Raw genomic sequence first — 15,155 nt, 5'->3', positions numbered from 1 at the left:
GTAGTCCCAGCACAATGACTGTAAGTCGGCTTGTGTTGAAGTGCATGTGAGGACAAATGTGCCCATGAGTGTGCAGGGGTCAAGGTGGTCAGGGGAGAGAGGAGTCAGAGAGTCAGAATGTAGGTGAGAAGTGACCTGCAGAAGTTATCTAGATCACCCCTGTGGTCAGAACAGATCCCACTAGCGGGCACTTCCTCTTTATCTACTGGATGGTTCCAGAGACTAGGTCCATCTTCTTATTTTCCTCTGAACAATTAATGGTAAAAACCAAGAAATTCTCCCCTGAGGCGTCACCATGATGAACAGACCCATTTCTGTCAGCTTCATTTAGGTCAACCACCTAATTGAAACAGTGGTCTTTGTTGAACTCACCTCAGGATGTTGATAACCTTCCTGCACCAGGGAGGCCTAACCTGGATGCAGTACCCCAGATGTGATCTCAAATGGGACAGAGGGGCAGGATCATTTTTCTGCACGTGCTGCCAACAATTTGAATAACACAGCTCAGGATGCAGTTGGTCCTGTTTGCTGCAAGGGCACACTGCTCTCTCATGTTCAGCTGTCTCCTAAAACCCCAAATCATTTTTTGCTGATCTGTTTGCCTGGCAGCCAGCCCCAGCCTGCATGGCTGCATGGGCTGGTCTCTCCCTCATATGCAAAATCTTGGACCTGCTCTGTTTGGCATTCATGAGGTTCCAGTCAGCTCATTTCTTCAGCCTGTCCATGTCCTTCCACCAGCAGCTGCGACCCTGAGTTATGGCCCATTCCCCTTGCTGGGTGTTATCCACAGAGTCTCTGGGAGTTCCTTGCTTCCCATGACTCATGGCATTAATGAAAACATCAAACAGTATTGGTGCTACTGCTGATCACTACTACTACACACCACTGATGTGTGTTAGCCAACTGGGCTTTGCACTATGTTCACAACTGAGCCCAAAAGTCCAGACAATTAATTACCCATCCTTTCACTGAACCCATTTTTTGTAATGAAGTAAGTATGAGAGAGGCTGCCAATGAGGCTGGCATCACATGCACTAGCGATTCAGCTCAAAGCAGCTTCACGGAGAGTGAAATCAGCCCTGGCTGAAACCATGAAACCATGCTTACTGTGGCCTGAAAGCAGCACCATTGTACTGAGATCTTTGGAGTGGCAGGAAAATGATGACTCAGGAGACAGGGGCTGCATTTAAGGGCCTCTCCCCTGGACAGATTGCCAACAGGCTGGTGCCATCACCACTCAGATGCACTCAGACTCCTTCCGACCCTGGGAACCTGCTGCTCTGTGGTGCTCACGGACAGAGCAGTGAAGAGTGTCTCTGCCATGAGCAGCACATTCTCTCCTGATCAGTGACACACAAAGACACACACACAGAGTCTCATGCACAACTCTTTGCAATTATAGACAAACCTTTGATCGCACATGTATCCACAACCACCTATCTACATACAAGTACACACAGGAAAATAACATCCATAGGAACACCATGAACCATGGTGTCAGAGAAGTTCATGGACTCTGGGAACTGGGCAGTGTTAGGCAGGATGGGGTCAAGACCAAACAACACGACACTGACAAAAAAGATGGGACCACTGGGGTGAGTTGAGGAGGGATGCAAATATGAGGACTTGGCATGTCCTCAAGCATAGGAGCCCATGGGTGTGCAGTTGAGAATGGTTGCAGCTTCGTCCTGAGACTGGTATGGCAAACAGCCCAAACAGACTGACCCTGGCTGACATAATTTGCTTGCTCTTAGACCCGTCCAGCCCTTGAGCTGAGTCTTCTGCCTGCACTGCTGCATTCCAGCCCTAGAAATCCTGGGGCCTTTCATCCCAGGGATCAGAAGTGTATTTCATTGAGGAACAGACATGGCACAAACCTGGAAATGAAAAGGCAGCAGTGTTGGAAAGTAAAGCGCAGCCCATCTCATTAGCTGTGATGGTTTGCATTCAAGATGAGCTTGTCAGAAAATTGTTACCTCTGCCACGAGTGTCTCTGGTCCTGCGGCAATGAAGAACAGATATAAAAGGCAACCCAAGTCCCTGCTCTCTCATCCACTTCTCTTACCCCCTTCTGACTGGGAACCAGGTGAGTCTGATTCTCTTCCAACTTGACCTTTCTCTCAATGATGGACATGTCTTCTGTTATTTGATATATCCTGTCCTCAGGTTTGCATCTTCTTGTCATGGGAGATGGAAGTGGGGAGTTCTGCTTAGAGAGAGTCTGGGAGGTGGCAGAGGGGGATTCTCGTTTATTCGGTAGAAGAGAGCCTCCCTGGACCAAGCTACTCCTTATACAGTGATGAAGACTGTGTGGCTCCTGGCACATCTGCCAGCTCCCCACTCAGTCATGGCCTTGACTCCTTTTTGACCAGGGAAACCAGTCTGCTCCTCACCCACCCTTGTCTTCTGCTTCTTCCCTGCACTCTTTCCCAGGTTCATCTCCACCCTCAAGACATGTCCTGCTATGACCAGTGCCTGCCCTGCCAGCCCTGTGGCCCAACCCCACTGGCCAACAGCTGCAATGAGCCCTGTGTCAGGCAGTGCCAGGACTCCAGAGTTGTCATTGAGCCCTCCCCCGTGGTGGTGACCCTGCCTGGCCCCATCCTCAGCTCCTTCCCACAGAACACCGTTGTGGGCTCCTCCACCTCTGCTGCTGTTGGCAGAATCCTCAGCTGTGATGGAGTGCCCATCAACTCTGGGTGCTGCGACCTCTCTGGTATTTCTGGCCGCTACTTTGGCAGAAGGTACCTGCGCTGATAAAGATGCTGGGAAAGCCCCAGGGAGACACCTCAAGAGCCTGAAAACATGGTGCTGGGCAAAGGATTGAGCTATTTGATGTGTTTTCAGGAGAGATGAATGGTTTTGCCTTTTTTTCCCTGTTCTTTGATTACTTCAGTTCCCCTTGGCAACAAGGTTCCCCCAGGTCCAGCCTGGTGGGGACCAACTGTCTCCTTTCTCTCTATGAGGCAGGCAGTTGAACATCATTCATGAACTTCTTCCTGACTATGGACTGTAGACTTGTGGGTTCATTTGGGGATTCCTGCACTGTTGTACTCCACTTGCAGTGAATTTATTTCCCTCTTTTATGCATTAAAATTCTGCTGCATTCAAGCCTGGTCTCCATGTAGTCCTTCCCTCTGTGGACACTCCCCAAGCTGCCAAAGGAGAAGGGTGTTACTCTGGGGTGGAAAGGGGATGAGGGCACAAGGGGATCCTTCTCCATTGATAGAGGAATGGGAGGTTGGGACACTCTGCAGTGGCTCCTCTTTTGGGCACCATTCCTTGGAACTGAAGAAGTTGTCCCTGGTTGCTCTGCTACCGGTGACCACCAGGTCTTGCCTTGCTGTGTCTCTGCCCACAAATGCCTGGAAAGGCAGGAGCCCCTAAGGGCTCAGCAGCTCGCTGAGCTGTTAAAGAAGGATGTTCCCTTGCTATGGCCAGAGCTGTGCTGGGGTGGCAGGGAGTGGATCTGGGTCTCTGGAAGATGATTTGCTCCTAAAATGGCAATAGTAATATAGCTGGGAACAGCTCTTGGGATGACCCATAGCTGCTGCTGCACTTCTTTCTCTCCTCCATCACCCAATGTATAGGTTGTGGCTGGTGGTCATGGGAGGGCATAGCAGGAAAAGTCTCCCACACTGCTGAAGGTCATGAGGGTAGAAATTGTATTTAACTGTAAGAGGGTAGGACAGTGAAAAATAAAACAAAACTAAAAACTTTTCCCCCCCCTTCCCTTCTTTCTAGACTCAACTGCATTACTAAATCTTCTGCTTCCTCCTATCATATAGAGGAGGCGGTTGGGAAAGGGGGGTTGCAGTCAGTTCTTAATGATTCAGATCTGCTACTCCTCTGCTCTAGGGTGGGTCCCACCCACAGGAGACAGTCCTTCATAAACTTCTCCAATGCAGGACCTTTTCATGGGATACAGTCCTTCAGGGATGGAATGCACCAGCATGGTCCCTCATGCAGCCACAGGTTCTGCTATAAAACCTGTTGCTGTGTGGGTTGTTCTCCAGGGGCCACAGTTTCTGTCAGGAGCTTGCTCTTGGGTGGGTTCTCCATAAGCTGCAACTTCTTTCAGGGCACATCCACCTACTGTGGCAGGAGGTCTCCCATAGCCTGCAGTGTGGATATTTGCTCCATCATGGACCCCACTGAGTTGCCAGGAGACAACCTGTGTCACCATTGTCTTCTCCATGGTTGCAGGGGAATCTCTGCACCTGCTCCCCCTCCTTCTTCACTGCCCTGGGTGTCTGCATTGTTGTTTCTCTCACTTTTTTTCACTCCTTTTTTTTCTTTTTTTCAGCTTCTGCACACCGGTATTCACCCTTTCTTAAATATATTATCACAGAGGTGGTACCAGTGTCACCGATAGTCTCAGCTTTGGTCAGCAGTAGGTCCATCTTGGAGCCAACTGTCACTGGCAATGTCTGACATGGGGGCAGCTTCTGGCATCTTCTCACAGAAGCCATCCTTGCAATCCCTTCACTACCTTTCCAGATTAACCAAATACACCCTTATTATTCTTGTATTATTATGTGCAGAAACTGTTTTGCACGGGGAGCCTGGGCTGCAAGATAAACTCAGTCAGCTCAAGGTTAACAGAAGAGGCTGCAGGCAGCTCCCTCGTGCTGCAGGCTATTGCACTGCCTGCATCCACAAGCAAAACACAAGAAGAAAAAGGGGCAGTACATCAATTACAATTTGGGAAAAAAGGAAAAGAATGTGTGTACATTCACAGGACAGCCAAACCATTTCTTCAACTGCTCTGTAAATTAATGTTGCTCCTGCATTTCTCTGCCTTTTGAAGAGACGGTATTTACCTTGAAGTGAGTCTAGAGACAGATTCACTCCTACCTACCTCCCTTCTGATGTTCCAGACTCAGTGTCTGTAACCTCAGGGGAGTCTGGCTTGTCTCAGACACACACCCTTCTGTTGCTGCATGAGGCTGTCACTGTGGCACCACTCCCTGTGCAAGGGCAGGGGTTGATCCCGGACCCTTGAGGAGATCAACAGGGTCAGGTGGAAGCTTCTAACACTGCAGGATTTTCTCTTCCTTGTAACGTGGGAATTCTTTGTGAGGCTGCAACAGTGGGGCTATTGTCTCATTTTTTGTACTATCCATTACACACCAACTTAGAACATGGAGAGGTTCCGTGTCTGGAAAGGCCACAACAGAGTTGACTCTGCTCTGGTTTGTCTCTGTCTTACAGTGAGAAAGCAGCTGACTGAACCACTACCAAACCCTGGAGCTCACTGAAGTTGATGAAGCTGGCCAGTGACTGATTTGTTGCCTTTACTGTAGGCTCTGAAGTACTTGAACAGATTCATCTAGAGGGGCTGAGAGCTGGTGTTGGGAGACCTGGTTCTCTGTGATGTGTGTGCATGATGGTGCTCAGGTATGTGTTGCTCTGGCTGTACTCATGTGTGCATTCACATGTACGTGTATGTGCCTGTGGTAATACACATGCAAACATGGATGTGTGCAAGTGTTCTGTGTGTGTGTGTTTGGGAAACTGTGCCTGTGAGTGTGTATGTGTTTTAGCACACACACGTGCCTTCATGCAGGAGAATATGACTGTGTGTGACTGGTCCGCATATGGGTAATTGTGTGGACATAGGTGTCTGTGGATATTTGCTTTTGTGTGTGTACAGCTGTGTACAGGAGCATGTATACAGGAACATATAAACGTCTAAGCATGTGTGTTTGAATATCTGTGTGGACATGTTGGTGTGGGAGGTCGCTGTGCATGTATGGACATGGGCTTCTTTTGGAATGTATGTGCACACAACTCTGTATAAGTGCAGACATCTGAGTTGCATTTTGAGTGCATCTAAGCTCACATTTGTGGTTGTGCCCCTGTGTGTGAATTTGTGTGTGCACTGAAGGGGAAATTCCAATTGGAACTGCTCAGTAGTGGTAATTTGTGACCAAGAAATGCCAGAAACAGAAGGCTCCCTGCAAGGGAGTGCAGTTTCCTTTGGAGAGAAGATGAGGAACAGCTGCAGCATTGTCTTGCAGCAATCCTGGAATGTGAATGTTCAGTGGCCACCTCTGGGTAGCGGGGCTGGTGTTGGGGCATAGACACAATGCCAGGCAGAACTGTCTCATGCCAGAGCTCACAGGGTTGGTGCTGGTGCCAGTGTACATAAGGAACTGCCTTGTGACGTATCTTTGTAGACAGCCTGTAGAACTGCTTATGGTGGTAGGACACTGTCCAGCACATTGATAATTTGGTGGGTCACTTCTCATACCTAAGCAAAAGCACGTGTTTAATTTGCCTCAGAGTGTACTATAACAATTGCCCAACAGCACACATCTTTGTGTGTGTGCAGGCTGTGAGTGTGCACACCTCTATGTGCATGTGTGTGCACTCATCAGGGTATGTCCAATGTCTTGCTAAAGTCAAGGTACACCCCAGTCAGTGCCCCTCTCTTTTTCCCACAGTTCCAGTCACCTGCTCACAGAAAGCAATGAGGGTGGTGAGATATGATTTGCCCTTAGCAAACCCATGTGAGCTGCTCCCAACTTCCTTCTTGCCTTTCATGAGTTTAGAAAAGGTTTCTGGAGTTATTTGCTCCATCTTCTTTCCAGGACTGAGTAGAGACTGTCCAGTCAGCTCCTTGAACACACTTGGATGCATCCCAAGTATTCCCATTAATGTGTGTATGTCCAAATGGTATTAAGAGCTCCTGAGTTCTTTCTTCTTCTGCTGTGGATGCTGCTTCCTTTCCATAGGATCTGTGGGAACTTTCAGGGATGTTGTAGGCCTGAGGAGAAGACATCTGAGTGAAAACTAAGGAGAAATATGCATTGAGTCTTCCGGTCTTTTTACTGTCATTTCTCAGGAGGTTTCCATCTATTTAGCCTTCTAAGCACCTCCATCCCATGGCTAAAGCCTGTATCCATGCCAAGGTACTCAAAGACAGATGGACAGCAGGGAGAAAGTTTTTAAGTGAGTGAATGGCCTCAAGCTGGGCACGTTACTCTCATTAGTGACATCTCCCTCGCACAGCAAGTGCAGATCAGTCTCCCCTCAACCATGTTGACACAGGATTTGCAGAGGATGACTCTGTGTGATGGCCTGTGTGAAGAGAGACCATTATCCATCTCTGACAAACCCATGAGACCCCCCACAGAAACCCCCTTCTTGGTGTGGCCAGTCGGAGGTTGAGTGTGTTAATGAAGTGGGTGTGGCGATGTTCTTATGCTAACGATGTTGGTGACTCTGATGTATGCTCTCCCTATGTGGAGTTAAACTGCAGAGACTTTACCCAGTCTGTGTGCACATAATATTGTTCTTTGTGGGAGTACAGTGGTGGCTGTGAGGGGGTGTCATTTAGGTCACGATAATCTACAGGCAGTCTCCATTCTCCATTAGGCTTTGGCACAGACCATATAGGACTGTTGAAAGGTGAGTGAGTCTTACTGATCACTCCTTGACTCTCTAGTTGTCAGATCACTTTATGAATGGGGATCAGGGAATCTCAGTTGGTGCGATATTGTCGTCTGTGCACTGTCGTGGTAGCAATTGGTACCTGTTGCTCTTCAACCTTAAGCAGTCCTACAACAGAAGGGTCATGAGAAAGACTGGGCAAAATAGACAGCTTTTTAACATCCTCAGTCTCTACAGCTGCCATACCAAAGACCCACCTATATCCTTTTGCGTCCTTAAAATACCCTCTCCTTAGGTAGTCTATACCAAGGATACATGGAGAATCTGGACCAGTCAAAACAGGGTGCCTTTCCCACTCATTTCCAGTTAAGCTCACTTCAGTCTCTAATACAGTCAATTTCTTGGATCCTCCATCCACTCCTTCACTATTGATGGATACTGACCCTTTATGATTCAATGGCATCATTGTACACTGTACACCAGTGTCTGTCATTTATACTCATGTGGTTCTGATGTACCAGGCCACCGAATCCACACAGTCCAACAAACTTGGTTGTCATTGTCCCTCTCATCCACCTGGCTGGAGGCAGGGCCCCACTAATTGGTGCTTTGCACAGTCTCTGGTAGGAAAGCCTCCCTGGAGCAGCTTTTCTCTTGGGAGATTTCTTTTTCAACTCACACACCCATTCCTGTAGATCAGCAGTGGGTTTTCCATGCAATTTATTCATATCTTCCCCCTGGTCACACAGAAAAAAAACGTAATTCACCTCATGACGTATGGCATTTCTCTTGAGCCGGTGCTGCAGAAAGGCATCTTCTAATAGCTGTGACTCATGTCTGTGTATGTGACGAGTAGGATCTATCCTCCCTCTTGTACAGTTTGTCATACAGTTTCTCCACAGCTGTGACACAGGCTTGTAGGGGAGAAGAAAGAGTGTCTTCATGCTGCCACAACATATCTGCTACTTCACCCATAGTTGATCAATTGTCTTTGAAAGGGTGAGTAATCCTAAAGTGTGGGCATAAGACGGTAGTGTGCTCTGCACAAACTTCCGCATTGTACCTCGGGTACATGGCACTTGGAAGGCTTGGAAGAAAGCAAATATACAAGCTCAGGAGTCCTTGAGTAATGATTGTCATACTAACTTGCTGCCCTGTGCCAGTGACATCTCAGTAGGAAACTGTGGGAAAATAACAGAAGATTGGTGAAGAGGGTTGTAAGCACGCACAAGTGACTTGCAGCTGGGTACAAGATATACATGTATCATACTAATGGTTGTTTAACCTTGTGTGCTGGAAGCTTGTGTTTAGATAATATTGTCCTGTAATAGACTTAGAGACACCATATAGAACATGCTTGAGATTCCTGCCCTGCTGTGCGAAGGATCAAAGCACAGTGGTAAACTAGACTTTTATGAATCCCTGAAAAACAGGCAAAACCAGCAGGTTCATGGATCCTCCAGCAAAGACTGAGCTCCGAGGTGCCTGTCTCCCTGGTTGTTTGCCTCTCCCTGGCTGCTGCTTTGGGGAAACAGTGGCTGGTGAGGTAATGAAAATAAATTTTCTGTCTGCATTTCATACATCATTTTGTTAGTTGTTCCTGCATCCTGCCTGTGCTGACTCACACAGAAACCCTTGTGATTAGCTGAAGAGTTGAGAAAATTTCTTTCAGTGTCACATTGTCTTGACAGCTTTCAGTTCCCCCAGTGTCATGTGCTGAGATTGCATCTCAGTATTTCCTGTCTTGAAGAGTGCAGATATGTTATTCCCTTCACCTGAAACAACCTTTCACACAGCTGGAGACCCCCAGACTGCCCTCCACAGTTCCCTAAGTGAGATTTTCATCTCATGGCAGCAACTGCATTAACCACGTTTTAAAGGAGATGCTTGTGCTTGATCTCGTATATAATTTTATATGTCCATTTGATGATGTAGGTCTAACCTCCAGGTTCCGATGTAATTGTCCAAACCTGTTTCTAAAGCAAGTGATTTCACTGACAAATTAAATTAGGGTAGATGCTGTTCCTCTGTGCTATGCACCAACCACTTTATCTGGGATGATGGTTTTGTTTCACTACTAGTAGATTCTGAAGGACCAGCACAGGAGCGCAAATGCTCACAGAAATGTTCCTGCCTTTGTGGATGAATGTCAACACTTGTGGACACACTGCAAATGGGACAAGTGCGGAAGAATTCATCGTTCTTGGCTTCCCAGGCACTTGGCATTTCTGGGTGTCCCTAGTAGTGGTATTTGCACTGATGTACTCCCTGGCAGTAACAGGCAGTGCATCTGTCATAGGCCTCGTGTGGATGAACATCAGTCTCCATACTCCAATGTACTACTTCTGCTGTAATTTCTGGAGCTCTGGTACACCATGGGTATTGTTCCCAAAGCCACAGAAGACATGCTTGGGGACTAGCCAGACCTATTCCTCCAGTACCTGCATCCTCCAGTTGTTCTTTCTTTTGTCCCTATTTTTTCCTGTTTGCGCAGTCTGTGACAGCTACTTAGCCTTAGGTTACCCCCTGAGATACAGCTTCCTTATGAACAGTGTCCTCTCTGCTCAGCTGGTGCTCAGCTCCTGGCTGGGAGGTTTTCTGGCAATGTCTCTGCTGGCCTTTCTGACACCCAGGCTGACACTGTGTGGGTCAGATGTTACCAAACATTTCCTCTGTGATATAGATTCCTGCATCCAGTTTATGAATGCACTTTTTCTATTTTTAGTTTAAAATATGCGAATCACTATGCTTCTTGCTAGATGTGTCAGGGCATTTCCACATCTGAAACCCCACATCAGTTTTCAACAGTCCATCATCCCACCCATTTTGGGCTTTGCTGTGGAAACACTTTAATATGATTGGCGAGTTCCCAAACTGCAGAGCTGCAGAAGGCTGGCTGGTAGCAAGTCTCTCTTTACACTCTCTAGAAGGACATTAGAACTTCCAAAGGGCATTTTGATTTTTGTTTCAGAACAGATGAATTGTGTTCTCAAAGCTCATCTTTCTGCACAGTGACGATGAAGGGAGTCCATGTCACTACTTCATAAGGAGGAGGCATCAACATGACAGATACACCTTTATCAGCACTGTGGGACTGATATCACCTGAGCTGTACAAGTGAGAAGACTGAGTCTGGACTGAGTGTCTGCTCCTCCCTTCTGGAAGCAGTGGTGCTTCTGGGGGCAATTCTCCTGTGTCCACCAGTGCTGGGCACTTGGCTTTTAGTCCTGCAGCCAGGCCCAGGACAGGATGATGCCCACCCTTGTCAGCTGTGCTCTCTGTCTCAGTGGCATTTGGGAAAATCCCTGGGACAGCCCAGTGATGTTGGAGAAACACCCTGAGCCTGGATCTGTCCTGCTTGTCCTTCCTTGCTTTTGGGACCTGAGACACAATGGAGTGCAGGACACTGAGGGCTGCCATCAGTTCCCCATCAATGCTGACAAGGGTCCTCTGAAATAAATCGGGACATGTGAAGCCTCCAATAAGGCTGGCAGAGCAGACCCATATCACTTGGGATGACAGGGTGACACACTCCCCATTGTACAGGCAGTCCTGCTGTGACCCTTGACCTCCCCACATTACCTGCAATCTCCAGCTTCTGCTCCTGCCCTGGGGCCCTGAACCCTAATACCCAGGGAAGAAAAAGGGCTGCTTGATTTTAATGTCTTCTGATGTCTGATGCCTGGAGCAGGGCTCCTCTGCCACTTCTCACCCAGGGCCCTTTGCTCACACAGTTGGCAGGAACTGCAGAAAACTGGTGTTTAGCACAGCAGCTCCCATTCCCAACCCTGCTACCACCAGGCCTTCAGGGTCCTGTTCAGTCAAGGCTGTGACAGAAGGACTCTGGGCTTTGCTCTCCAATGACTGGAAACCTGCCAGGAGTTCCCTTGTAATACAACTACAGTTGTCACAACAGTCCCCAGCTGAGGCAGGGAACAGGGCTCTCTGCTTCCAAAGCCTGTGGACATGGACTTTCAGAGCTGTGTCATCTCCCATAGCTACACGGGCCTCCCTGGGGCCTCCCTGGGCCCAGGACCAGGGATCTGGGACCTGTCTGGGCCCAGAAGCCTCTTCCCAGCTCTTCTTCACCTCACACTCAGCCTCGTAGAGCAACTTTGTGGCTCACTCTTGAGGTCTGCACTTGAGCATCAGGTCTGTCTTTCAACGAGTGACCAGTTCAAGATTCTTTCCTATCTCCTGGGTTTCACTTCAACACCAAAGGTTCTCAATCTGAGGTAAAGAGGAATCCTGTGCAACAAGCTCTATGTCCCAAACACCAAACACTGCAACCGCTCCTTCCCGGGCACCGTCGGACTCTGGCACCGCTCCGCTCAAGATTCCTCCCCGCTGTCGCGTCCCGCTGGGAGTGAAGCTGGTGCCGATGTCGATGCCGGTGTTGATGCTGAAGCCGGTGCCGCTCGGGCGGGGAAACCGCTCCGAGGTCGGGGGGGGTGAGGCGGCCCCGGCGGGCGGAGCGGCAGCGCCCCCTGGCGGGTCGACCAGGACTGTCCACCTGCCCTTGCCACACCCGCCCGACCCCGCCCGCGGCGGTTCGTGCCCGGCCGCAGCCCCGGCTCCTCTCCCCGTGTCTCCCACGGCGCAGTAATACACCGCCGCGTCCCCGCGCCGGGGCCGGGCGAGCCACAGGGCGCTGGACCGGCCGTTTGCCGCCACCGACAGCCGCCCCGGCGGGTCCGACAGTGTTTTGGAGCCTCTAATACCGCTCACGAGGAGTTCGGGACCTCGACCCAGGAGCTGACGATACCAGAGGACGAGCTCGTTTGACTGTTTGTTGGGATGTGAACAGTTGATGCTGATACCGACATCCTCGGTGGTCTCTGCCGATGGCTCCTGGTGCACCTGGGCTCTGCCCACAGTCACTGCTGAGAAAGGAGAAGGAAAGACCAAACATCATCAAAAATCCTCATTAATGTTTATAAATATATAACGGGTGAGTGTCACGAGGATGGAGTCAGGCTCTTCTCGGTGACAACCGATAGTAAGACAAGGGGTAATGGGTGCAAACGGGAACACAAGAGGTTCGGCTTAAATATGAGAAGAAACTTCTCAGTGAGGGTGACAGAGCCTGGCCCAGGCTGCCCAGGGAGGTTGTGGAGTCTCCTTCTCTGCAGACATTCAAAACCCGCCTGGACACCTTCCTGTGTAACCTCATCTGGGTGTTCCTGTTCCGTCAGAGGGAATGGACTAGAGGATCTTTTGAGGTCCCTTCCAGTTCCGAACTTTCTGTTATTCTGTGATTCTGCCACTGAGCTCTGATGAATCTTTTCCCAGATAAATCGCTAGGAATATTGGAGTGAGGCAGTACAAGTTCAGAATCAATGGCGACATGTGCTCATGAACGTGGTATGGGTTTGCAGAGTGAGCAAAATAGTTTGGGATGGAATTTGAAATAGATCCATGGAGAGACAGAACGAAAATCATGTGCATGGATACATGAAGGGTGAGAGGAAGTGGGAACAAGTGAGCTAGGTTTGTTACAGTGAAGGATGGAGGGATGAATGCAGAAGAAGAATAAATGCTAAATGCACAGGGGATGAGAGGATGTATGGAATAACGGCACCCTGCAGGAAACCAAACTTATGCTGACAGCTACAGAGGAAGCAGAGGAATAGATGAGAAAGCGGTCTCAGAATAGGCAGAGGGGTTGGCAATGGTAGATGCTTGAAGAGATGCGTTCAAAAATGGGTGAGTGAATGGACAAAGAGAAAAACAGTAGACAGGGAGAGGGGTTCTTACAGTGAAGGACAGAGGGCTACATTCAGGGCAATAAGAACTGCCAAATGCACAAGGAAGGAGATAGTGCATGAAAGCAGGCTCGTACACTCAGATGTAGTGGAGATACAGGGAGAATAGGAAGAGAGGACGTGGAGGGTTGGGAAAGGATCATAAAAGGTGTCAAAGAAGCAGGGAAAGGGAAAGAAAAGACACGTTGAAGAAGAGGGAGGAGTTGGCGCTGAGGTCCCCTGGGAACACCCCAGGCTCAGCCCCGTCCCTCACCCAGCCCCGCCAGCCCCGCGCACCCAGGAGCACCGCGGCCAGTCCCGCCAGCCCTGCGCCCCGGCACCGCCGCATCCCGCCGCTCCGCCGCCCGCGCCTCGCTGTACTCCGCGAGTCCCGTCTCTCTGCTCCGGCCGCGCCTCTCCTCTCCTCTCCTCTCCTCTCCTCTCCTCTCCTCTCCTCTCCTCTCCTCTCCTCTCCTCTCCTCTCCTCTCCTCTCCTCTCCTCTCCTCTCCTCTCCTCTCCCTCCTCCAGCCCCGCCCCTGGGCTGAGTCCTGCCTCTCCTCTCCTCTTCCTCCTCCAGCCCAGCCCCTGGGCTGAGTCCTGCGCCGGCGCCGCTCGGGGCGTCGCCCGGGCTCACAGGGCTCCGGGGCTCTGCCGCTCCTCCAGCATGAAGAAGCCCGCACAGCTGCAGCCTGGGGCAGTTGCAGGACTTTAACCCCCGGGATGCACCAGGTTCCCGGAGTTGTCTCCGAGCTCAGGAGCCAGAAACAACAGCCACTGATTTCCTGCAGCTGGAGGCTGATAGCCTCCCTTCAGCTGCTTCTGTGTAGTCCCAGCACAATGCTTGAAAGTTGTGTTGTGGCAGATGCGGTATGAGGACAAATGTGCCCATGGGTGTGCAGTGGTGTTGGGGAATCACCAAGTCAGAATGGAGGTCAGCAAGGATTTCCAGAGATCATCTAGATCAATCCCTGCTTTGAACAGTTCCCATTTGGTCAGGCTGCTCCAGGATGGAAATTGCAGAAACTCCCAGAGACATCCATTCCAATTCTCATAATTTCTTTTAGTCTGTTGCTTAAGTTGTTCTCCCCATAGAATTTCTTCTTCAAAAAGGGTGAGAAGGAGAACCTGGGTAACTATAGACCAGTCAGCCACACCTCCATCCCTGTGAAAGTGATGGAATGATTTAACCTTGGTGCCACCTCAAGGCATATCAAGGATAAGCGGGTCATTAGGGGCAGTCAACATGGCTTCACCAAGAGGAAGTCATGCTTGATCAGCCTCATTGCCTTTTATGAGGACATAATGAGGTGGATAGCTGATGGCAGAGTAGTGGATGTGGTCTACCTTGACTTCAGTAAAGCATTTGACAGTCTCCCACAGCATCCTCACAACTAAACTGAGGGAGTGTGGTCTGGACAATCAGGTAGTGAGGCGGACTCTGAACTGGCTGAACAAAAGAAGACAGTTGTGGTCAATGGGGCAGAGTCCAATTGGAGGCCTGTATCTAGTGGAGTGCCTCAAGGGTAAGTACTGGGGCCAGTATTATTCAGTATGTTCATCAATGACTTGGATGAGGGAATAGAGTGTACTATCAGCAAGTTTGCTGATGACACCAAGCTGGGAGGAGTGGCTGACACGCCAGAAGGCTCTGCTGCCATCCAGAGACCTGGACAGGTTGGAGAGTTGGGTGGGGAAAAATTTAATGAAATATAACAAGGGAAAGTGTAGAGTCCTGCATCTGGGTAGGAACAACCCCAAGTTCCAGTATAAGTTGGGGAATGACTTATTAGAGAGCAGGGTAGGGGAAAGGGACCTCGGGGTCTTGGTGGACAGCAGGATGACCATGAGCCAGCACTGTGCTCTTATGGCCAAGAAGGCCAATGGCATCCTGGTATGTATTAGAAGGGGGGTGGTTAGTAGGTAGAGAGGTTCTCCTTCCCATCTACTCTGCCCTGGTGACACCACACCTGGAATATTGTGTCCAGTTCTCGGCCCTCCAGTTCAAGAAGGAC

General features: G+C 49.8%; 2 protein-coding genes across 2 annotated transcripts; both read left to right on the top strand.

Moving 5' to 3' along the window:
- Window positions 1-2,047: 2,047 nt before the first annotated feature.
- On the top strand, window positions 2,048-2,757 carry LOC136111937 (feather keratin Cos2-3-like). The gene is made up of 2 exons (XM_071798180.1): window positions 2,048-2,086; window positions 2,434-2,757. The coding sequence occupies exon 2, from the start codon at window positions 2,455-2,457 to the stop codon at window positions 2,755-2,757; it is 303 nt and encodes a 100-aa protein (XP_071654281.1). The 5' UTR covers window positions 2,048-2,086; window positions 2,434-2,454.
- Window positions 2,758-9,510: 6,753 nt separating this feature from the next.
- Window positions 9,511-10,128, top strand: LOC136111735 (olfactory receptor 6F1-like). The gene is given in 3 exon segments (XM_065856080.2): window positions 9,511-9,748; window positions 9,751-9,806; window positions 9,808-10,128. Coding segments are annotated over 3 exon segments (615 nt in total).
- The last annotated feature ends 5,027 nt before the right edge of the window (window positions 10,129-15,155 follow it).

Source organism: Patagioenas fasciata, chromosome 22 (assembly GCF_037038585.1).
Source record: "Patagioenas fasciata isolate bPatFas1 chromosome 22, bPatFas1.hap1, whole genome shotgun sequence".
In the NCBI taxonomy this organism is placed as follows: domain Eukaryota; kingdom Metazoa; phylum Chordata; class Aves; order Columbiformes; family Columbidae; genus Patagioenas; species Patagioenas fasciata.
The sequence above is the reverse complement of the archived record's forward strand: the minus strand, read 5'-3'. Positions and strand labels throughout refer to the sequence as shown.

Excerpts from the sequence above, each read along its gene's own strand:
- LOC136111937 (XM_071798180.1), top strand. The coding sequence starts at position 2,455 with ATGTCCTGCTATGACCAGTGCCTGCCCTGCCAGCCCTGTGGCCCAACC.